General features: G+C 37.3%; 1 protein-coding gene across 5 annotated transcripts in view; it reads right to left on the bottom strand.

Moving 5' to 3' along the window:
• Nucleotides 1-1865: 1865 nt before the first annotated feature.
• The window catches only part of DCUN1D4 (defective in cullin neddylation 1 domain containing 4), a 66521-nt gene continuing 44458 nt past the window's right edge, over nt 1866-23928 (bottom strand). For 4 of the 5 annotated variants that reach the window (XM_006922492.2, XM_025040268.1, XM_015597608.2 and 1 more), the window contains 4 exons: nt 21554-21662; nt 7488-7592; nt 5295-5397; nt 1866-5180 (listed from right to left, as the gene is read on the bottom strand). In XM_006922492.2, the coding sequence (XP_006922554.2) occupies nt 5125-5180; nt 5295-5397; nt 7488-7592; nt 21554-21662 (373 nt within the window). In that variant the 3' untranslated portion in view covers nt 1866-5124. The remainder of the gene's footprint in view (nt 5181-5294; nt 5398-7487; nt 7593-21553; nt 21663-23928) is intronic. The other variant, XM_015597607.1, reaches the window with a different exon arrangement.

Below are 23928 nucleotides of genomic sequence, written 5' to 3'. Positions count from 1 at the left end.
TTCCTCAAGTGAGTTTTTTTCCTGATTTTTTTTTTCCTTCTAGCTGTAACAAGTTCCAAAGACAATTCTTTTCTAAAGGAATCATGAAAGCCTTTCTCTAATCTCCCTAAACATTATTCTTCACAGCAGAATTGGGGGTTTACATTCAAATGAGCCATTTCGGCATGATGTAATGCACGCTACAGCACTGTGGAAAAACACATCCCACCTTCCTGTAGGTTCAGACAAGTCAGGAAAGTTGCCATCCGGAGTAGCCAACTACACTCCGCGCTTCTGCAGCCCCAGGGTTGGCCCAGCGATCTCCCATTCCTACGGATAACGTTTTTCATTTTTCTTTGTCTCATTATTTCCAAAAAAACTATTTTTAAAAATGTTCTTCCTTTAGAGAAAACTTCTTGTAATTTCTTTCCTACAGAGGTATGTTTGCAACATACCTCAGCTGTTTTTTGTGTGTGTTTTTTTTTGCGGGGGGTGGGTGTTAGGGGAGTGGCCTTAAGTGGACATTAGTGATTTATTCTCTCCCTGGTCTATTTTGTTCCAATTACATTGCTGGAAAACTTTATTTCAACCTGTTAATTTTATTGCGCACCACCAGTATTGCCCAGAGAACACATCTCACGTTCCTATTTTCTATTACTGGATAATGTGCGCCTCATGACTTTGTTTGCTGTAGCCCAGGTTAAAAATCCTGTCTAAACGTTTGTCACCCCCTACTCCTTTCTATCAATTTTGGATTAAACTTTTTCCTTTATCTCCACCCACTATCTATCCCTTCTCTTTGTAGGTGTCTGGAAGAATATTTCTCTGGTTTGATCCTCAGCTTTTGGCCCAAATAATAGTTGAAAGAACCATCTACTTAACCAGTGTAAACAGTGAGCACCTGGATTCTCGATTCCATTTTTCAGGAATCTTGTTTTCTACCTCTTCACTTCCTTTCAAGCTTCTAAAAATCTTAAAAGTCTATATCTGTCCCTCCTGATTTATCTTTACATGAGGTTTCTTACGTCCTGACAATTCTTTGCCAAGTGCAAACCCTGTTACTTGCTTCCATCCACATACATTTTCTGAGCATCCACACTGTGCCAGAGGTCTTGCCATCAAGGAGCGGACATTCTAGTGTGAGACAACTGCAGAAAGTGGTCACCAGGGCTGACATACACTTACAAACTAACTGGGTGGCAGGCCTTGGAGGTAGTATAAATGGTCAGTTCTGCCTGGCTCCTTGCACACAGTAAGCATTCAATTATTAACTCGATGTTCAGGAATATACAACATATGGTACTATATTTTTAAAAATCACTATTTGGCCAAAAATCACTATAGTGTTTGTACTTATATCTACAACCGTTCTAGATTAAAAGAGACTAAAGAAGCATGACAACTAAATGCAATGCTTGTCCTTGAATTAAAAATAAAATAGCTATCAAGGCCATTATTGGCACAAATAGGGAGACTTTAATCTAGACTGTATATTGGGGAATAGTATTGTATCTGTCAAATTCCTTGAGTGTGATCACTGTATGCAGTTCTAAGAATGCCTTTGTTTGGAAATATTAGGTATAAAGTGTCAATGTAATTTACTCTCAGATGGTTCAGAAAAAAAGTGTATCTATATATTGATAGAAAGAAATGCACACACACACAGAGTGGCACAGAAATGTGGTAAAATATTAACTGGAAAACCTAGGTGATAGGTATATGGATGAGTGTCCATTATATAATTCTTGCATTATTTCTATGCTTTGAAATTTTTCAATATAAAAAGTTGAGAAAAGAAAAAGAATAAAACTCAAAATACTTAAAAACTACCTTAAGTGGTTTTTGAAGAAAAAGGCAGAGAAAGGAAGAAAGAATTTACAAATCAGTTCTGAAACCAAACACAAATACTTTTTATTTATGGGATATCATTTTACATCAATTCCATTAAAACCTAAAACCAGTTTGCTGTATTCAATCAAGTTAGGTGGCATAACAGTATCTGAGTTAAGCTGGGAGTCACAGGACTTGCACACGTTTATGAATGTAATGCAAATACTGACGACACGAAGCATTCACAGTTATAGGTTAGCTGCTGTTCATTTAACAGTAACCCCCAAGAGAAATTATTTTATGAAAAAAGCAACCCACGTTTTGGTCTCATTTACAGACACCCAACATATTAGTTGGTCAATGAATTCTATACATTTATTATACAACATATGAAAGAATAAAAGATAAGGCTTACAGAGGTATTTTAGCAGTTGTAAGAATAAAAACCAAGGGGACAAACGAACTTTTAAAGCTTTTTGTATAAATTTCAAAAGCACTGTTAAAATGGAGACTGAGCGGCAACAGAAATCTGTTGTTAAACCGGGTTTGTCTAGTCAGATTCATAGAAACTTAATCCAGAGTTCATGCTCCAAACAAGCTGCATGTAACATTACAATGGGTTTTTATGACAAATCGAAAAACAACATTTCTGACCTACCGCAGCAGTAAACGTCTAAAAGTTGTACTCCATTACGACAGAGTATTGCAATGAGGAGTTCAAAACACAATGGAAAGAGATAAAGGGCATAGACTTAGGTAAAAAAGGAAAACCAGAAGAAGGCACCCTAATTTATTTAACATTACCCAGTAAGTGCTTGATGATTGCTCAATTTTATGTAACAGGGACATGTTTTAGAAAAGGTATCTTATTACTCTGTCTGACCTTTTTCCTTCCTCTTAAAAATAACTTAATAAAATCAAGAAAACCAAGGGCAAGCACTCAGCAGTCACAGGGGTTTATTTTTCAAGGGAGTTTAAAGATTATTTGAAGTTTTCTAAATATGCCGGATTATCCTTTTGGAGTATTACTTTCATATTACGCATCATGAAATAATTTTTACTTGGGTTTTTCCCCTATCATCAAAATGTTCATTGTAGATGAAATGTAACATCTCTCCCGTAACAGTCCTTACATCTAGGATTAACTATGCTTAGTGTTTAAAAATTTCTCCAGTTTCTAACAAAACTTTTAAAATACTTTCATCTATGATTTATACGTGTATACTCATTTGTGATTTACAGTTGATCAAATTTAAGAACTACTGACTTTACAGTGTGACTTTTAAAAACTTTATAGGATACTTTTGAAAATGGAATCATGTTCTCCACAGACATAAACTTGCCCATGGCCAATCGCCACTAGAATGGCACCATCGGAACAGAACCCCTTTCAACACATTAGTCTCAAGAGCTGTGCTTGCTGTTAACATCTTCTATTCTTTTCAGATATTAATTTGTGCAAACCGGGATGAATTTACAAGGTAGAAGTGAGTCTACAGTTCCTAAACAAGGAATGACTAAGTATGCTTAATCACTACAGAGTTTGTCAAACTTCTGGTTTATTTCACAGCAAACCAACCCTTTCTATTGGGCAGAAAAAGGAAGTACTTTCATTTCACCATATCATGATTTTGTATGTGCACAATACACTGTATATACATACGGAATTTCTGTCTTTGGTGGTTCAGTTAGAGAAAAACAAATATTGTGAAAATTTGAACACTGTTTGCAAAGAAACTGTGAGTAGTGGTCAAAAGTAGCATTGTCTGTGTGCTTTTCTCATTTAATGCCATTTAAAGGTTCACAATTAATCCAAAAAGATTTTTTTTTGGCCAGATTTTGAAATAATCCAAACCTCTTCCAATCATTACATGTTCAATCATGGATCTCGCTTACAACTATAGCATTCACTTGTTCAAATGCACCATTAGCTTTTTACTTGGATGGATTACATCATTAGACTTTTGTGTTTTCACAAAACTTTAGGGACTAAATTAGTCATTCAATAGCACCAGATAGTTGAGGGGAAACATGTTATCTATCTACTTCCTCAAGAAGGGTAAGGCAAGGGGAGAAAAAAAAGACATAAAATACAAACCTAAAAACACCGTCCTGTTTACTCGTTTCCTCATCCACATAAATAATGGCTATCACCTTTCTGCACAAATTACTCAGGTAATGACGAGTAGCCTCTCCAGGAAAGGTCCTACTGTGTAATAGAGTTAGCTCAATGCTGGTGGTTTCGTGTCCACTGCCAGCAATGGACATTCTGCCAGGAAAAGCCTAGCACGAAAGAAACAAAAAAAGAAAACAAAACAAAAACCTCTCACTTATAATAGAGCTCTTTTCCCAAAAAATTAGAAAATTAGACACCATGAAAGCTTAACTAAAAGTTCAAGCCACAACTAAAAGTGCTCTGCAGTTATACAATGCCAGCAAACCATCGGGTTTCATGGAGGAGCCAAACAAATTTTACTTAGAATGGCATAGAGAGCATCAGCAGACCAAACACTGACAAGAAGAAAGCAAAAGAAAAACAAAACAAAACACTAAAGAAAGTTTGCAAGAGTTTAAAACCCATCCCACCACACACACAAAAGTTACAATTTTAATTTGTTCATTTGTACCTATATTCAAATTACTACAGCTTTTAACATTAGAAAATTAAAACCTATCCCTTTCATGGTGGAAATGATTTGTGACATGTACATGTCTATATGTTCAAATAATTATCAGTTTCATCATTTAAAAATGCCAGTATTTAAGTAAGCCAAATTATATTTGGAATATGCCTCTGAAAAGTTATTTACTCCCACCTCCTTCCAAAAGTTGGCCTCTTAAACAATAAGGTGAATTCTGGCAACATTTGCTTATGGTAACAGTTGTTCTGTCTTGTCTTCTGAAATGCTACATTTGAGACCAAATAAAAGTATAATTGGTTCATTTGAAAAAAGGGACTAGAAATATGCCTCAAAATTATTTTTACAATACATTTTTGCAGAAATAATCTCTAGGTGAAGCTTGTTTTTATACACATATACAAAATTTAAACAGCAATATACACATAGTCACAGTGAGGACGTTGGCAAATTCACCAATCTGTAGTGTAAATACAAACTGCAAAGCAGCCTTCCAAGAGAACAATGCTACACAGCAGGCAGAGCTGGCCCATTCAATAGCAAACACCAAAAACGTCCCTGCAAAAGGGAGACAGTGCAAGAAAAGCAGCATGCGCTTTGATACAAACAGCAATTTATGGCTAATGGTTGACATAACTGTGGTAACAGTGACTCTTTCGCTGCTATGCATAAAGTCCTAGGACATCTGTTTGTCTTTATACCACTCCACAAACTCGTCCAACAAAACTGGCCCTGAAGAGAGAGAGAGAGAAAACAACACAGCTCTGAGGCTTTTCACAATGAGAAGGATGAGCAAATGTACGGCAACGGGGGAAGAGTGAGAGAACACCCAGCATCGGTACTTACACGCTCCATCTTCGTCATAGTTGCTGAGGTCAAGATTAATTGTTCTGCTAAACTCTAGCACATTGCACCACTGGTCTTTGTTAATAACTTTATATTTTGATTGCTGATGGAGGGAAAATTAATATGGATTACTGATACAATTAACAAATGGGATGGTTTCAATTGCTGTATGAATCAACTTTAATACAGTTCATGAAGGTTAACTCTCTCCATATGTGGTGTGTTAAGTACCAGTCTAAGAGAAGGGTGAGAAAGAGAGCAAGCGTAGAACTTAGGATAACAATTTTCATTACAAAAATATTATGGGGGTTCAACACAAAATGACAAGCACATCAGAGAAATACAATTTTATACCCCTAGAAGTGAAATTTCTAGACCGCAAAAGCCCTCTCTTATATAAAAATGGGGATAATACCTACTTCATAGAGATGTTGCAAGAATTAAAAGAGAGAATTTGTGTAATTTATGTAAAGCACTTCATTCTGTGCTTGGTACAAAGTAAGTGCTAAATAAAGAGTAGCTCTCATGAATAGACCTGACACGACCAGCACACTACCTGTCACACTGTCAGCTAAAAGTACACACACACGTGGGTCGCTCGATGAGGACCTACTGAGTGCTACATGCGGTCTCAGAGTAGGTGCTCTAGCCACTGAAAAAAATTACTGTTCTAATAATTCAAAACTTGAATCCAGTAATAAAAGTAATCAGAATAGCCATGAAGTAGTTTTCTAATCCTCTTAGACAATAAATTGGTCAAAAGTGTATTTTAAAATACAGTATTCCTGCATAAAGCTTTGAAAATAAAAGCCAGATCTAATAATTTTTAAATCAACCACTAATATCTGAAACAGTGGAAAACAATACAAGCACATAAAAAGCAAAGAGAGTTGAGCCAATGGTTTTGAGGATGCAAACAAAAAAGCTCAAATGAAAAGATCTGTGTCCTTTTAAAAGAAAAATCCAAACTAATAAGAAAGAGAACAAAGCACAGAGTGCAAGTTTAACTTTCTAAGCAACTAAAGGCAAAAAACAATCATTGAAACAGGTGATGAGGCTCCTGGAATTCTGCAAAGTCAAACTGGCTTGCAGCGAGGTCTTTCAGCTAAAGAACATTTCATGCTCAGGCTCAAATTCTGCTCAACTCTCTAAGAACAAGAACCTACTTCTACTCATTTTTCAAATAAAGCGAACATTTCATGGGGCTGTCAGAGAAATTAGAACAGATCATGTAAGCAAATATTTTACATTAAAACCAGTTTTTATACCTTTCTTGAGGAGTTCCAGTTAGTAATGTTACAAGCAAATTTTAATAATGTTCCTCAAAGTATTGTATCAGTTGGAAGTTTTTCCAGACAATTACATAAAGTAAGTCGTAAGAAAGATTATTCCAAGAGTGAAGCTAGAGTCAGGGACCAGGATTTCCTCAAAGACCCAACACCCGCAATCCTTCCAAGCAAAGGGCATTTTTTAAAAAGGGTTTGGGGTCGAAGGGCAAGAAGAATGCTACCTATATATGAGAACCCAGTAACTCCAACTTACATCTCAGGTGCTTCCAGATCCTACAGTATTATACTACATTAAAACCTGCTCCTAATAACCAGCAGCTCAAAGTTTTTTTTATCACTAATACTTAAAGCAAACCAACGATGGAGTAAAGTGCTGGATTATTTCTAATGCTAACGTGAAGAAAGTTTAAACTGAAGGAGATATTGTCAGTTTGCCTAACACTTAGATTGATTCAAGGTCCCCAAGTTACCTGGAGATAAGAGTAGAGAAGACTGCATTACAAACTTTTTTTAATACGAAGGCAGATGGCTGTTTTTTTAAGCTTTGCTCAATAAAAGTGAAAATTCATCTCAAGCCAGAAAAGAGTAAATCTTGCTTTACTACTGCTACAAGAGCAGGAAATCTCAACAAAAGTGAAGCCTTAAAATGAGGACGAGACAGGGGAGGACAGGAAAGAGCTTGGCTGTCCCTGATGCGTCTGTACTGGGAGCGATGCAACACAACGTCAATGCACACACGGGCACAGAGAAAACGGGCAGCTGCTCATGGGCAGCAATTATGTCACCACAATTCCTACAGGCAGAAAAGTACAACAAACAGCAAGTAACATAAAATGGTTAAATAAAGTATACTTGGTACTTCTAAGCAAGCAAACATATATTCCATAAAATAACAATTTGGTACCTCTAAGAATTGGTGAAAAACTGGAAAAAGGGGCCAGATTTTTCCTAATAACAGTCCCAACATGCACTTGGCAGTGTTTATGTCTAGGCTGCGCTGGTCCTTTTCCTGTTTAACAAACAAAAACAAGGATGAGCCAGATGCCCCCAAATAATAAATTCCAATAATCCAAATTTCTATTTCACTTCAATAAGAAATTAGTAAACACTCATTTATCATTTAGCATACACCATAAAATACTTGGATTGAGGCTAAGGTGGGGGATGGGAGGTAGTCAAACACAATGGAAGCCTTGCTCTGTTTGAAAGATTTGTTTCAACTGAATATCACCCTAATGCAAAATCAACTAGTCAGGTAGTAACGGTATCTACGATTATTTCGGGATAAATAAAAATCTACAACTCAATCACTTGCTGTTTGACATTTATGAGAATTACCAAAATCATAACTGTTCACCCCAAAGCCCATAACTTAACTAAATGAAGTTTAAAGGTTTCAATTTCCATGCTTAGGAATCAAGTTTCCTTAATATAAATCATTTTCCAACAACTTTATTTTATTGGTAAATATATTTCTTATATTTAAAAATGTTGGAATTAAATTTAGTTCATAATAAATGTTGGGGTTCTGGAGAGTCTCTCCAAGTAAAAGGGTGTATTCATACACCTGCCGTGGGGGAAAGCAGCCTGCCTATACAATCCTTCTTACCTTGGATTTGTTAGATGTGAAATCTCCTAGCAGAATACCCCTAACTAGTAACCAAGTGAAAGACAACATTTCATAAAGAAACCAGAAAAGAAATATTACATAAACCTCAATATGGGCAGATTAATTCTAGTTATGTTTGCAGTTAAGGATCCTAATTGCTCATTCTCAATCTCCTTACAAGTTTTCATTCTCGAACTCTTAAGTGGGGAGTTTTTATGCAAAGGGACAGAGGACCTGGGGCCGTAAATGGTAACCTTACATAGCCAAAGCTATCCTGTGTGTGGTTATCTTAACTCTGGTGGAAACTTACAAAAGAACTTTCCTACAAAGGGACAAAGTTTCTGGCTATCTCATTTGTGGTAGAATCTAAATGTTCATCAAATTAAGGAATGATTCTGTGACCACGATTGTCAGCCACATATGCAGTCACACATACCTCCTGATAAAATATATTATTACCTGAAGGACTCTAACAGTGAAGTGCTCTCTAGTACACAGAAAATTTCTGACCTTGACACTGAATTTAAAAGTAAAGGACTTAAACAATACAGCAAATGTAAGGGCCTCACTCAACAACAGCAAACAAGGTAGATGAAAATACAGAAAGATGTGCAATAGGTCTGGTCTGTCTTTTGGTCGTAAAACATAATGACCGTTCACGAACAGACCACGTCAGATGTCTCCGCGTCACCCTTCTCTGTTACAGGCCATACAACTTAAGTCTGGTGATAGGGGGGATGCCCCAATTGCAGTTCTATGCAAACGAGTGGGGCCTCCTAGCCACAGCATTCTCTGCCTGCCCCTTGGCCATGCATATTGTCCTGCTCAGGGCTGCAGTACTCACTTCCCACGGAGAGGACAAGAGAAAAGGTGCTCTAGAGATTGTCCACCTTTTGCCAACCAAGCCTCATTGGTTTGTTGCATTTCAAGGGTTTATACTTCTGCGATACACTGTGCAAACAAATGGAAAACTTCCTCTAACCCTGTAACAAAGGTGTGGCAGACAGCAACAGCACACCATACTATGAAGCAATCCACAAGAAAAAATGAGTAAACTGTTGAAAACACACATGGCACCACAGGACTGGGCCAAAGTTCATTTGTTGAACAGCAGCTTACGCAGCACTGGGCTGATGACACTGGTGCTCGGGGAAAAGCTTTCCTTTGGAGGAGTTTGTAATCATTCACTAAACCTAAAATTGCTAATCTAGCTTCAATACATATTGTGCCTTCTTCCAACATCATCAATGCCTATGTTCCCATCACAATGGACATACACTAAGGTGACAAAAAGAAAAAAAAGATACAAAAGACCTGGACAGACTCTTTGCAACAATATAATCATCTGACAAACTGATGATCATGAAGGATTTCAATGCATGTGTTTGGCAGTGATGCCCAAACAGGGAGGAAAGGCATCAGACTCACAGGACCGGAAGCTGAACAGCACTCACTTACTCCTGCTCTGCAAAGGTGCCAGCCAGCAGCTCACAATCACTAACACCATCTTCTGCCTAGCAAATAAGAGAAAGATATTATGGATGCACTCAAGATCTGAACAGTGGCTTCTCGCTGATAACCAAAATTGCCTGTGGGTAGATTTGAGGCTGTGTAACTGAAAACACTCAAAATTCCTGGGAACAACAGTCCGGAGATCCCACAGCAAACATCTATTGAACATCAAAATGGAGACATGCCCAGGGGGTTCTCCACAGCAATGATCCTAATGGCATTCTCTGCCAAGGAGTTCCCAATTACAAGTGAATCAATCTCCCAGGATACTATGAAGCTGGGCATTTAAAAAAAAATAATAATCACCTTAACTAATTCAAGGAGGACAGCAAAGACATCCGGAAGCTCCTCACAAGAAATTTAAATAGTACACGTCAACATCGACCCTGTGACCCTCTGCTCAGGGAGCACCAAGCACCTCCCCTCATGGAGCAAGGGGCAGATTTCTGCATCTCTAGGTCAGAATCTAAGCAGAAAGCATCTTTAGACAGCCTATCAAGAGTCAATCAGCATCCCCAGAAGGTCTAGCAAGGTTAAAGGAGAAGAAATGAAACTTTTCTCTCTGCCCATATCTTGACCCAAGAGGTGTCAGTATATATTTAATAGATTTTAATTTTCTAAGGTAACAAATTCTTTAAAAATTATTTTTCAAATAATAACAGAAACTGAAAAGATTCCATATACCAAAGAGGTACCAACCCCCTACAATACACAACTAGACTCTGCCTTGTTGTCTTCCTTAAACACAGATTAAAAACAGCAGTTACAGTTGAGATTAAGCCTCTTAGTGATGCAGCTGCAAAATCAAAGGATCCTACTGTGAGTAGTCTCTTAAGAAGTAATGTTTTATATATGGAATAAATGCAGTCCCTAAGCTAAAGACTAATAACAGCTAATGCAGAGTAGAAAATAATGAAGTTTTATTAAAGTTCATATTTGAAGTTCTAACATGAAAAAAATATATCACCTGTTTATGTGAGACTATTCTAGTACAAGTCTTCCTACAAGATGTGAAAATTAAGCATGTTTTCCCTTAAACAGCACAATGACTTAAGAAATAACTGAAACAAATAGGCAATTGTATATATATAAATAACAAGTTCATAAAAATGAATACTCAAATGAATAGATACACTATTCAGAGGCCCCCCCAACTCTTTCAGAGAATCTATTTCCAATTTTCACAAAGTTTTGACAGCTTAAGACATATGTAAAAAGGGGAACCTTTAATTATCAAAATTATAAAGAAAAAAATCTTCAACAAAAAAAATTCCTAAGATTTTCAAGATCTAGTTGGATTTAAGAATAAATATGTAAGTGACCATTACTGGAAGCATAAATGGCGATGACCAAGTCAGAAATTGGTATGTGAAATCAAAAGGACTAAAATGAAGACCTATGACGTATCATGGAATTCACATTTGAGACCACGGGGATTACAAAAAATAAAGAGAAAATGCAGTCCTCCTTACCACAGCTACCTAAATAAACAAACATAAGGCAAAAAATAGAGAGCTCTAACTTGAATCTTAAATAATACAACTCAGTTTATAAAACTGAAACTATAGCAAATCGGTTTCTGAATAGGTTTTTAAAAAAATACACATTAAAAAAACAAAACTTTTTAAAAAAAATACACATTAAAAAAACAAAAAGTCATAAAACCCCAAAATTAATCTAAATAATTATGCTCTTAGAACTTACCAAAAATTAGTTTAAAGATCAAAATGTTCGCAATTACTGAAACTATTGACGTCTCCTTAAAACAAAAGAAAAAAATCTGCCAACAGGCACAGTCCTACTTTGTCATTTTATTTAGTTCAGATCCTATTATTGTAAGCACTATTCTTGGAGTATAAGTCATTATTTGAAACTTCAGGTTTGCAGACACCTAAGTAATGTCAGTAAAGGATAATTCAACAACTATTTCTAACTCCATGGTTAACTTTTATTAAGAAATTAATCTGAGCTAGAAACTGTTCTAAGTGCCTTTATACTTAAACTCATTTAGTACAACAACCTTATTAGGATAGGAATTATTATTCTCCTCAATTTATAAAAAAGGAAACTGAGGCACAGGGGGTTAAAATGGTAGACATTAAGTGGTAGATAATAGGTAAATAGCTGAGACTTGAACCAGGAAGTCTAATTCCAAGCCTGAGTTCTGCATCCTGAGAAGTAATGAGAATGAGGGAAGAGAGGTTTAAATATAAAGTGACATACAGTCCAATGAGCTTTACAAGTAACTGCTGAGCAAATCCGTGTGCAATAACCAGAGCAATTTTTTTTTAATTAAGATATAACTGACATACAATATTATATTAATTTCAAGTGTACAACATAGCGATTCAACATTTATATACATTATGAAAAAAGAGTACTTTTAAAGATAAAACTGACAAGGTTTTCAGGATAACAGACCTGGGATCAGATGCCTACATATTCTTCCTACTCTTGTTCCTTACCCAGACCTACTTTCTCTTTGTAATTTACAATGAAAATATAAGACAAAAAATAGAGAGGTGTGTATATGGTGTGTTGGGGGAGTTGTGTGGGAGGGAAACAAACAGACTGACAAGTAAAGTGGCTAAGAAGTGAGAAACTGACTCAAATCAGAAGAGGATGTGAATCCAAATGGTCACAACAGACTAAGGTTAGAGTCAGGAGGAATTCTCCAATGAACACAAGATCCAGCATATTTTCCTTAGCAAATTCTGAGTAACATCATCATCATTTCTAATTTAAATGGAAATGTTGTTTTACTTAGAGAAAGGAGATACATTTATTTTAATATGTGTGGCCTCTGACATCTTCCTGAAACACCTCCTCAGAAACAGGAAATAGACGCACAGTTACCTCCTGACAGAAGAGTGAGTGTATCAAGGGACAGGCTGTGAGGACTGACTTGTAACAGACCACCCATCACAAGCTCACCTCTCAGTAAGGAATTCCCACTGGTGTATTCTGCCTCCAGAAAGCCCTGTTTACAACTTTACTTAAAGTTTTCTTTCAAAGAGTGAAAAATCAAGGACTTCTCTCCTACCCTAAAGGGAAATCCCTTCTCTTGCTCACTGCCATTCCTTCCCCTTCACCTTGAAGGCCTCCCTTTCTCTCAATCTAGTGGTTTCTTCTAACTGCACCTACTTCCTGATTCCGTCTGGATCCACCTCAATCATTCTAGGAGGACTCCTCTTGACTCCCTTCTGCCCTCCAGGCTCACATACTTCTCACTCTCAATCCATCCTTTTATCCTCTCCTTTCTGCATTGATAAATTATATGCAAGGACCTCATGCACTGCTGGAAAAAAATCTGAGAGCAGCATCACTATAGATTCATGGTGTCCGTCTACTCTTAGCTGGACTAAGATGCTGCTGCTAGCAGCACTTCTCTGTTATCCTTCTTAAAATTCCAAGTGTCAACTTTCTCTGCGACTTTCAGCATAATACCTTGTCTCTGCCACAGAGAATGTAGAGAAATCAAATTTAACTGGTATTTAATAACTATTCCCAGATCAATAAAACATTACTATATTTAGTCTTTTATCTCATTCTCTTTGTCCAATCTTATCTCTCCAGGTCCTTTTAAAAACGAATCAAGAAAAAAATGGCTGTTTTATTTAAAGGAATCATACAACAGTATCTGTTTATATAATAAATCTTGCATTGGGGGAAAAACCATATGCATAAACATACTCTGACAAAATTCCACTTGTATGAGAGAATTGGTCATTTCACCCTTAACTTATATACCATCACCTTCCTCTAACAAAACGTCATAGGATGGTGACAGCTGTGAGTCAGAGAAGGTGGTGTGGCTCTGTGGAGAGGACACGGCCTGTACCTCAGGGGCAGAGCTCAGGCGCAGGCTGTCCCCTGCACTCTGGCTCTCTTTATTCAGCTATAAAGTTTCATGAGCCTATGATATCCATAACACTATAGCTAAGTTCAAGTCAAAGTAAAATCAGAAGAAAAATAATATAACTGTATAGCCAAGTACTATTTTTAATTAGCCATAAAGTTTGAAGGTGAGGAAAAAACAATCCCACCCTTAGGAGTATAATCTGGGTGGAGAGATGTTAAATGGGCCATTTTATCATTTTCTGGTAAGGTACTATAGTTGCTTTCCTGGTATATTAAAGAATAATTCAGAATATCTAACATATGCCATTGTTATTTGCAATAGAGAATATTTAGGACATTAAAACAATCAGAAAGTTTAATTTCTATTAAAAGTTTGATTTTAAAAGTTCTGCTGTGTGAATTATAAGTTATTACCACCTTTTTAGTGGAAAAAAAAGATTGGAGGGATAAAAAGCAGCTTAAGTTCTGCTTCTAACCAAATGGAGTTAGAGAAACCAGATTTCCCTTTTCCTTCATAGTCAAGATAAAAATTAACCAATACAAAGAGACTCAGAAATGGCAGAGATAATGGAACATGAAGACAAAGTTGTTAATATACCTGTTATAAACATGTCTGGATGTTCCAGAAGGTGGAAGAAAATATTACGATGAAGAGAGAAAAAGAAGACAGAAAAAAAGACCCAAACGGAACTTTTAGAGAAGAAAAAATAACAGTATTGAAAATGAAAAATATACTTGCTTGGATTAATAGCAGATTAGACATTGCAAAAGAAAAGATTAATATTAGTAAACATAGTAATCGAAATTACCCGAAACCGAAAAGGAAAAAACCCTGAAAATAAACTGAACATGGCATCAGTGGCTTGTGGGACAATATTAAGCATCTAACATAAATATAACTGTAGTCCCAGAATGAGAGCAGAGGAAGACAAAAAAAAAAAATATTTGAAGAAATAACAGCTGAAGAATTTCTCAATTTAATACAAATTATATGCCCACAGATCTGGAAAACTCAACCAATCCTAACCTGAATAAACATAAAGAAAATTATAACAAGGTACACTGTAATCAACTTGCCGAAAAGCAATAAAAAAAGCAGTCATAAAACAAAACATGACATTATGTTCAAAAGAACAATAAACAGCACCAGACTTACCATCAGAAGCTACCCAAGATAGAAGACAACGAAGATATCATTGAAGTACTAAAAGAATATTCGATCAATCTAGAATATTTTATCCAGAGAAGTACCTTTCTAAATTGAAGGCAAAATAAAAGCGTAGAGAATTCATCACTAGAAGATCTCTACTATGAGACACGTCAAAGGAAATTTTTTAGGCAGAAGGCAAATGATACCAGATAGAAATCTAGATCTATACAAAGAAACAGAGAACACAGACATAATAACACAATATATGGTATGGTCTTGAATGTCTATCCCTCTGAAATTCATATGTTGAACTCCTAACCCTCAAGATGATGGTTTTAGATTAGACTCTGCCCTTATGAATGTGGAGGTGGATTGGTGCTCTTATATAAGAGACACCAGAGAGACCTCCTCCCTTCCGATATTATGAGGTTACAGCAAAGTGAAGCTCTCACCAGACACCTAATCTGTCCATACCTTAATCTTGGATTTCCCAGCCTCCAGACTATGAGCAATACATTTTTGCTTTTTATAAACTACTCAGTTTCTGGTAATTGTTAGAACAGCTTTAATAGACTAAGACAATATATTGTGAGATTTGTGGCATACATGTAAGTAAAATGCAAGGTGACAACAGCAAAAAGTTGGGAGGGCAAAATTAAAGTACACTGTTGTAAAAGTTCTTGCATTATACAGGAAGTGGTATATTACTATATATTACTATTTGAAGACGACTTGTGAAAATTTAAAGCTATATAGGGTAAAGCCTATAGCAACCACAAGAAAAATGAAGCACAGATATAGCTAACTAGGCAATAGTGGAAATAAAATGGTATCATAAAAAAAAAAAAAACAAAAACAACCCCACAAAAAACCTCAATCCAAAAGAAGTCATAAAGAGAGAAAAAAAGGAACAAAAAACAGATGGGTCAAATTGGAGGAGAAACAGCAAGATAGGAAATGTAAACTTAATCACACTAATAATTACATTAAATGAAAATGGTTTACACATCTCAATTGAGACAGATATTGTCAGACCGAACTATATGCTAGCTATAAGAAACATACTCTAAATATAAAGACACAAATAGGTTAAAAGTAAAAGAATGGAGAATGTGATGCCCGAATCTGTGGCAGACATCTTGGTATCACGAGGGAGCCGGCTCGCAACCACTTCCATGATGGCAGGGTGGGAAGGAGGACTGTGAGGCCTTGATGGCATCCTTGACCAACAACTGATAAACCAACCTTGGGATCACCCCACTCACAGGCTTATGTCTTGACTTCAGTGGTGAAGTTAATGAGTGAAGAGATTCTGAATCTTGAAAAATCACATTAAGAGAACATTTCTAAGGCCAAAAAAAAAAAAATGGCATAGATGATAGAAGATTTGTTCATCCCTCTTGCAACCACATTGAAGTTGTGACAGAAACACGGAGCAAACAGCAAGCAGAGTCGCCTGGGATCTAGATGAACAGAGCACTACAACTAGAGAGAGAAATAATTAATTACCCTGAAACGGTAGAAGGTAGGACGGGGTGAAGACGCAGGGCTGCCCGGTCTCGAGCAACTGAGTGGGACAGAGGCTGTGGCAGCGGCAGCTGCAGACGCCTCTTAAAGGGGCCAAGTCGCCAGTGGATTTTTCACAGTAACGGACATGCTCGCTTTGAGCACCAATGCTCGGTCTGCTGCTCAGGAGGCACCAAGAACCTACAAAGGGACGCTGAGTTGTCCGAGTGAGGGCCGAAGGCGAGGCTCTCTCCCGGGCAGAAGTCCTGGCAGTATCCATTATCCCTCTGTTGAGCCCTCCCCCACTCCCAGTGCATGGACACAACGCCACCATAGTAGAGACGTCGTCAAACTGGATAACAGAGTTCGCTCTGCCCACAGGATTTCCTGGAACTCCACCTCTTCCAACTCGCAGCCCCACCTAAGCCATATCCAGGTGTGTCCTCGGTAAGTCAGGTGTTCCTTACTGAGCAGCGCCGAGATTCACACTAGAGGCAGCTGGCCTCGATTTCTGGCGTGGTTTCTGGCTCGATTTCTGGCATGGTTTCTTGAGGCAACTATAAGCAAAATATCTGTGGATTGCTTGCTGAATTTTAACAGGTAGCCCCGGAGGGGAACAGGCTGGGGCTAAACTTGGCCTGCAGCTGAACCCCTCTCAGGTCTGTGCCACTGGACAGCTACTAAACAAAGCCACACTAGTAAGACCAGGAGACTTAAGAGCTTTGCTTAGTACATAGAAACAGACACAGAAAGGCAGCCAAAATGGAAAGACAAAGAAGCAGCAACTATATGATATGAGAGAACAGAACAGAAATCCAGGAATAATGGAGTCAAGCAATCTCACAGATGCAGAGTTCAAAACACTGGTTTTGAACTCTGCATCTGCATAAAGATGCTCAATGAACTTTTGGGAAGTGTAGATGAATTCAGTGAGAACTTGAACAAAGAGATACAAAACATAAAAATGGAAATAGAAATAAAAAAGGAATGAAGAACACATTATCTGAGATGAAGAGAGTATATCAGATGGAATAAACAGAGTGGATAAAGAAGAGGATTGAAGCATAGATATAGAGGATGGGGAAGCCAAGGACACTCAATCAGAACAGCAAGAAAAAAGAAGCCAAGACTATAATAATAATTTAAGGAGCCTATGGGACACTATGAAAGGTAAAAATATCTGTGTCATAGAGGTACCTGAAGGAAAACAAGATGTTGAAGAGCTATTTGAAGAAATAGTGATGGAAAACTTCCCTAACCTGGTGAAGGAAATAGACATATAACCCCAGGAAGCTCAGAGAGTCCCAAGAAAGAGGAACCCAAACAGGCCCACACCAAGACACATCACAATTAAAATGCCAGCGGTTAAATATATAGAGAGAATCTTAAAAGCAGCAAGAGAAAATCGGTTAGCTACCTACAAGGGAGCACCCATAAGACTGGCAGCTGATTTCTCAAAAGAAACTATGCAAGACAGAAGGAAGAGCTTGGCACAAAATATTCGACATGATAGAAACCCAGGATCTACAACCAAGAATACTTTATCCAGCAAAGCTATCATTTAGAGTCAAAGGACAGGTAAAGAGCTTCCCAGACAAAAATGAGCTAAAGGAATTTATCATCACCAAGCCAGTATTACAGGAAATGTTGGAAGGACTTCTTTAAGAAGAAAAAACATGCATGGAAAACACGAATAAAGACTGGTAATAACTACATTCCTATCAACAAGTACCTCAAATGGAAAAGAATTAAGTGCTCCAGCCAAAAGATAGAGTGGCTGAATGGATAAGAAAACAAGACCCCTACATATGCTGCCTACAAGAGGCTCACTTCATATTAAAAGACACACACAGACTAAAAGGAAGGGTATGGAAAGAGATATTGCCTTCATGGACCTAGAGGGTACTGCGCTGAATGAAATGCGTGGGATAGAGATAAGACAAATATCACATGATTTCACATACATGTGGACTCTAAAGAACAACAACAACAAAAGCAGAAATAAACTCACAGATACAGAGAATATTTTGAGGGCTACTAGATGGGAGGGGGTTTGAGTAGGATGGTGAAAAAGTTGAAGGGATTAAGAGATACAAATGGATAGTTGCAGAATAGACATGGAGATGTAGAATGCAGCATGGGGAAGACGGTTCATGATGTTGTACTGAATATGTGAGGGGGAAGACAGTAGTAGATTGAGTGGGGTGATCGCTGTGCAGGTTATGTGGATCTCTGATCACTATGCTGTACAACTGAAACTGCTATATTATTGTATGCCAACTATAATTGAAAAAAAAACTCACTGAACTGCATAATATAAATAAAAGCAACTAACTGTCTATTATATTTCAACAAAGCCAGGAGGAAAAAAAGAATAGAAAAAGCCATATTTTGAAGACTTTAATCAAAAGAAATCTAGAGTGGCTATATTTGTATCAAAGTAGACTTCAGAACAAGTAACATTACCAGAAATAAAGAGACATTTCATAATGTGAAACAGTCAATTCTTCAAGAAGACATAATAGTACTGAGTGTATCTAAATCTAATATCTGAGCTTCAAGATACATGAAACAAAGGAAATGATAGAAGTGATAGGAGAAATATTATAGTTGGAGAGTTCAATATTCTTCTTTCAGTAGTTGACAGAACAGGTAGGCAGAAATCAATAAGGATACAGAAGACTGAACACAATCAACCAACCTGAGCTAACTGACATTTATAAAACACTCTACTACACAGCAGCAGAATATTCCTTCTTTTCAGCTACATATAAAACATTCATCCCGACAGACCATATTCTAGACTATAAATCAAGCCTCCATACATTTAAGTGGACTTAAATTATACAGGATATGTTCTCTGACCACAGCAGAAATTAAACTAAGTATCAATAATAAAAAGATTACCTGGAAGATCCTAAATACTTGGAAAATAACACAAACACACTTCTAAATAACCAATGGGTCAAAAAAGAAACCACAAGGTAAACAGGAAAATATTTTGAACTGAATGCAAATGAAAACATAGTATCTTGAAACTTGCAGTATAGGGCTAAACAAATAAAACGAAAAAAGATTCGATAATAAATTTACCTTATACCATGTTTTAGCTGAATGGTAGTTGTTATTATTATGTTTAATAGCTTAATTCACTGATATTTATTGATACTCTCCTTAAAAGCAAAGAACTCTGCTGGCTGCTATTGGGGATATCTAGAAAGAAAACATCATCCCTTAACCTGGCAGATAAAATTAAGGCCTTTACCTGAACTCCCCAGCCAGGCTAGAGGAGACAGGAGTGCCACATAAGAGAAGGCACATGATCCCTCCAGGACAGGAGCCGGCGAGGCTGTGTGAAAGTGGAAGCGTGTGTCTTGGGCCCAGAAACATGATACAGGGCTCTAGGTGGAGGTCCAGCGTGACAAAAGACAAAGTAGAAACTACCAAAAAGGCAGGCGGCAGGCTCAGTGAACAGGTAACTCAACTTCACCACAACACAGGTGTTGCAGACATCGCGTGAGAAAGGGAGCCTGGGACTTGACTGTGAGAGCCTGGATTGACCCGCAGACTAGACCTGGAGCCAGAACCCAGGTCCTGGGTCTACTACTGATAAACAATGTGACCATGGTCCAATTTCTCCACTTCTCTGAGACCCACTTTCTTCCTCTGTGAAGTGCGCTAAGAGCACCAGTCAGAGTTGCTGTGGGAGCAGCTGCACCATACATTCGGTGAAACACTATGTTAGCATAAGGCAGAGGGAAGTTGCTGAAGGCTTCGGTGAGCTGGTGACCCTGAGACTGGAAAAAGATGAATGACAACCTACTGATGTGAATGCTGGACGAGAAGTGAACAAATGTGGAAATAAGGCGACTGCAGCAGCACAGGCCAGGAGTAACAGGGCCTTAACCAGCAAGAAGCACCGAGAGAGGCAACCAAAGGAGCCTGACCAAGGGTGGGATGCAAGGCCGGGAGGAGTAAAACGGAACCTGAGTCTAAGGTGCCCGCACGCAGGAAAATGTGACCCCAAACAGGGAAGTTAGAAAATAAGTCCTATGTTTCTAGGTATAATGCTTCTAAACAAACTTTGACTCATACAATAAGAAACAGCTGACTTTGAGAGGAAAAAAATCCTCATGTAATAAAATATTTAATCCTAGAAAATATGCATCTATTCTAAAATCATCTGGCAAATCGCTTCTATATATAATTACACAAATGCCATTTAGTAAAATGCTATATCTGAATTTTACCATACAATTTCTAACATCTATAAATTTTCATGCATGTTGTCATTTTATTTGAAGGTTGTAATAGTGCAAAAATTCACAAATAAGGACACCACAGAAAACTACTAATGTGTTATTATAGAGGACACCACAGAAAACCACTAATGTATTATTACAGAATTCACTACTAAATAAACCTTTGGTGCTGAACTACAAGAGCCAAAGCAGGTAAAATATGAAAAAAATCAGTATGGTGGTAGGAAAATCAAGCTTTTCATCACCGAGTTCTCCGCTTTAATAAAGAATTCATTTAAAAAATGCAATTGGTCAAGAAAGCCTAGTCACCTGAACCCAGCGAACATACAAACATAACAGAAAACACCATTTTCGAAGAAAGGATAATTGTCTGTGGGTTGTGTGTGAATGAATACAATGCCAGCCGGTGACTCCGAATTCACCACCTGTGGTGACTGGGATGAAAAATAAAACTATTTCACTCCACTAGAACTACTGTCACATAACTTGAACCTGGCTCACTATGTAACAAAGATGATCCCCTTTCAAAATGATTAGAAATGACATTAGAATAATGTTCATTGAAATTAGGGTAGGTTTGAAATTCAAATGATTTCCAAATATAATATAGCACCCAAATTGAAAACAGATGAGATCTGATCAGTTTATTCTAGTAAACCCAATGGATGAGGGTTTGTTGTTCCATGAGAAGAAGTTTTTCCAAAATTATCCAAGTGATATTTAGAAGTGTCTATTATATGCCCATTTATTAATTACTTCCAAATAAGAGCTACTAAAGGTGTACCACTTCAGCTTTTTGCTTAACATACTACATTTCTAGAACCAGAGTTAGTTTAGAAAGTGTATATGTAGAAATGAATTCTACATTTCTACAATCAGAGTTAGTTTAGAAAGTGTATATGTAGAAACGAATTCTAACTACCATCCTGGGAGTAACTTATTCAACTTCTTTGCTGTAGTAGGTAAAAACAAACCCCGAAAGGCAAAAAAAAAAAAAAGAAAAAAAAAGTTTTTGGCGGGGGGTGGGAGGGTGGGGAGGGAAACATCTGGATAGGCTCCAGAGAACTCACCCGTGCAAAGTCAAATGCATATCTGTAAATAAGTTTAAAGTTTGTAGAATCATTTAATAATGATCTTAAGTAATCCAAAGTATTTCTGAGTTTTTCTGTTGTATCACATCTAGAAAACAGAATAAAGGCAAATTATAACCTGATCTTTTTTCTTAATTGGGGCAGTAATATAAAACACAATATCAAAAGACAAAATAAAAACCATGGTGTTGGAACACGTCCATAATGACCTACCTAATTTTTCCTATACTTTTTACTTTTAAAAATTTCAAATGTACATTAAAGTCCAAAGAATAATAAATAAGCACCCATATACCCATCCCGTCGGTTCACAATGAATGTTGCCACACTTGTGCTCTCTCCTCTCACACACGCACTCTTTTCTGTACCATTTGAAAGCTGCCAGTGTAATGACACTTCGTTCCTAAACACCTGATACCATCATCACTCAATATTCTATCAGTGTCAACTTTCTTAACTAATATACAACCTACATTACCAACTTCCCAATTGTTTCTCCAATTTTCTTCATAGCTGTTTCTTTTTTCTTTCCAATCCAGGATTCAATCAAGGCTCATACATTACTTTTAGTTGTCATTATCTCCTTAGTCTCTGGAAGGGTGTCCCACCTTTCTTGTCTTTCTTGACAATGTCATTTTAGAAGAGGCCAGGCTAGTTGTTTTGTAGAACCTCAACACTTATGATAAGAACACTACACATGATTTCCTCGGTGCACCCCGTGAGGAGGCTCATAGCATCAGTATGCCCCTAACTGGTGATACTGAGTTGGTTCCTTTGGTTAAGGTACTGTCCCACCAGATTCCCCATTTAAAGGTGTTTTTCCTCCTCTGAAATAGCATATAACCTGTGAGATGATATCTCTTTTTTTTTTTTTTTTTTTTTTTTAAGGGTTAGGGTTAGGTTTAGGATTAGGGTAAGGGTTCAGGTTCGGGTTCAGGTTAGAGTTGTGAGATGATATCTTGAGACTCTAAATCCTGTTCCTCAACCTTTCACCAGTGGCTTTAGCATCCATTTGTGATAGCTGCCTGAATTGATTTTATATTTGAAGATGCAAAATGGTGATTTTTCTAACTCCATCATGCTTTTACACTTACTGGCTGAAAATCTTCTATAAAGAAGCATTCTATTTACCACCTTACTTCTTATTTTCTGGATGTAAGGATTTTTGTTTTTTATTGTTATAATCTGTTGCTGTTGTTATTCTTTCTGATATATAAACTGTCCTCATTTGGGCAGTTTGTATATCAGCCACCCCTTCGAGCTGGCTCTAGTGTCCTTCTGACACATCCCCATCAGTCTTTTAGGACGTCCTCACTTTCTGGCACAAGGCATTCCAGCTCACCTTGTACCTTCCCTACTCTAGACTTGAAATCAGCTATTCTTCTAGGGAGCCCTGGTGATAACGACCTATTTTTACAAATAAGCGACACATTGTGGGGTTTTTTTTTTTCCTAAGGAAGCAGACTAATTGGTCATTTTTACAAACTAATTTTGTTTGTAGAATCTAGTCCTTAAAAATGAGAACCAAGAGTCACCATTTTCACCAGCAATGTTAAAGCTTTTCAGTGTTGGATATATTTCCTTGTGTTTCTCTGTAGAGTTTTTATCTACTACCAAGTATAGATAATACACATTACAAGTATTATCAATGTAAATATTGTAAATACTTTATAAACTAAAATATGGTTCATAGTAGAGAGCATTGATCTATTTTTAACAATAAATCTGTGAAAGCTAACTAAAAAAAAGTCCCCAATCCACTGAGATAAAATACCTAACAGCCAAAATTTAGAGTAAATGTTTCATTTCTGTGAATCTACAACAATTTAGAATGCCCTTTATTTCTTCTTGATCTTTGAAAACTAAAAGATTAAAATTAGACTATTTTACAAGTCTCATTAGACTATTAAAGAAGGCTTCTTTGAGGGACTAACATGTAAACTGAGAGCTGAAAGCAAAGCAGAAACTAGATGTTTTTGGAGGGGAGGCTTTCCAAACAAAAGGAACAGCAAAGGCTTCCTGGTGGAAGAGAGCAGGGCAAGTCCGAAGACTAAAAGAAAAACACTGACTAGACTGCGTAGAGGAGGAGGGTAAGTGGTAAAAACTAAAGTTGAAAGGGAGGTGGGATCAGACCACAGAGAGTTTCTGTGGTCCACAGTGTCTTATTTTTTTTTTTTACTGAATCCTAGAACCAATAGAAGCCACTTCCTACTACGGGAGAGACCACGATCAGGCTAGCGCCTTAAAAAGCTCATTTTGAATCTCTGTGGAAAAGGGTTTAGGAAGGGAAAAAAAAGACACTGATAGCCTCGTTAGAGATCTAGTGCCAGAACCGACTGAGGGGCAATGCAGAG

Source organism: Pteropus alecto, unplaced genomic scaffold, assembly GCF_000325575.1.
Source record: "Pteropus alecto unplaced genomic scaffold, ASM32557v1 scaffold57, whole genome shotgun sequence".
NCBI lineage: Eukaryota > Metazoa > Chordata > Mammalia > Chiroptera > Pteropodidae > Pteropus > Pteropus alecto.
This window is presented reverse-complemented; position numbering and strand designations above follow the sequence as displayed.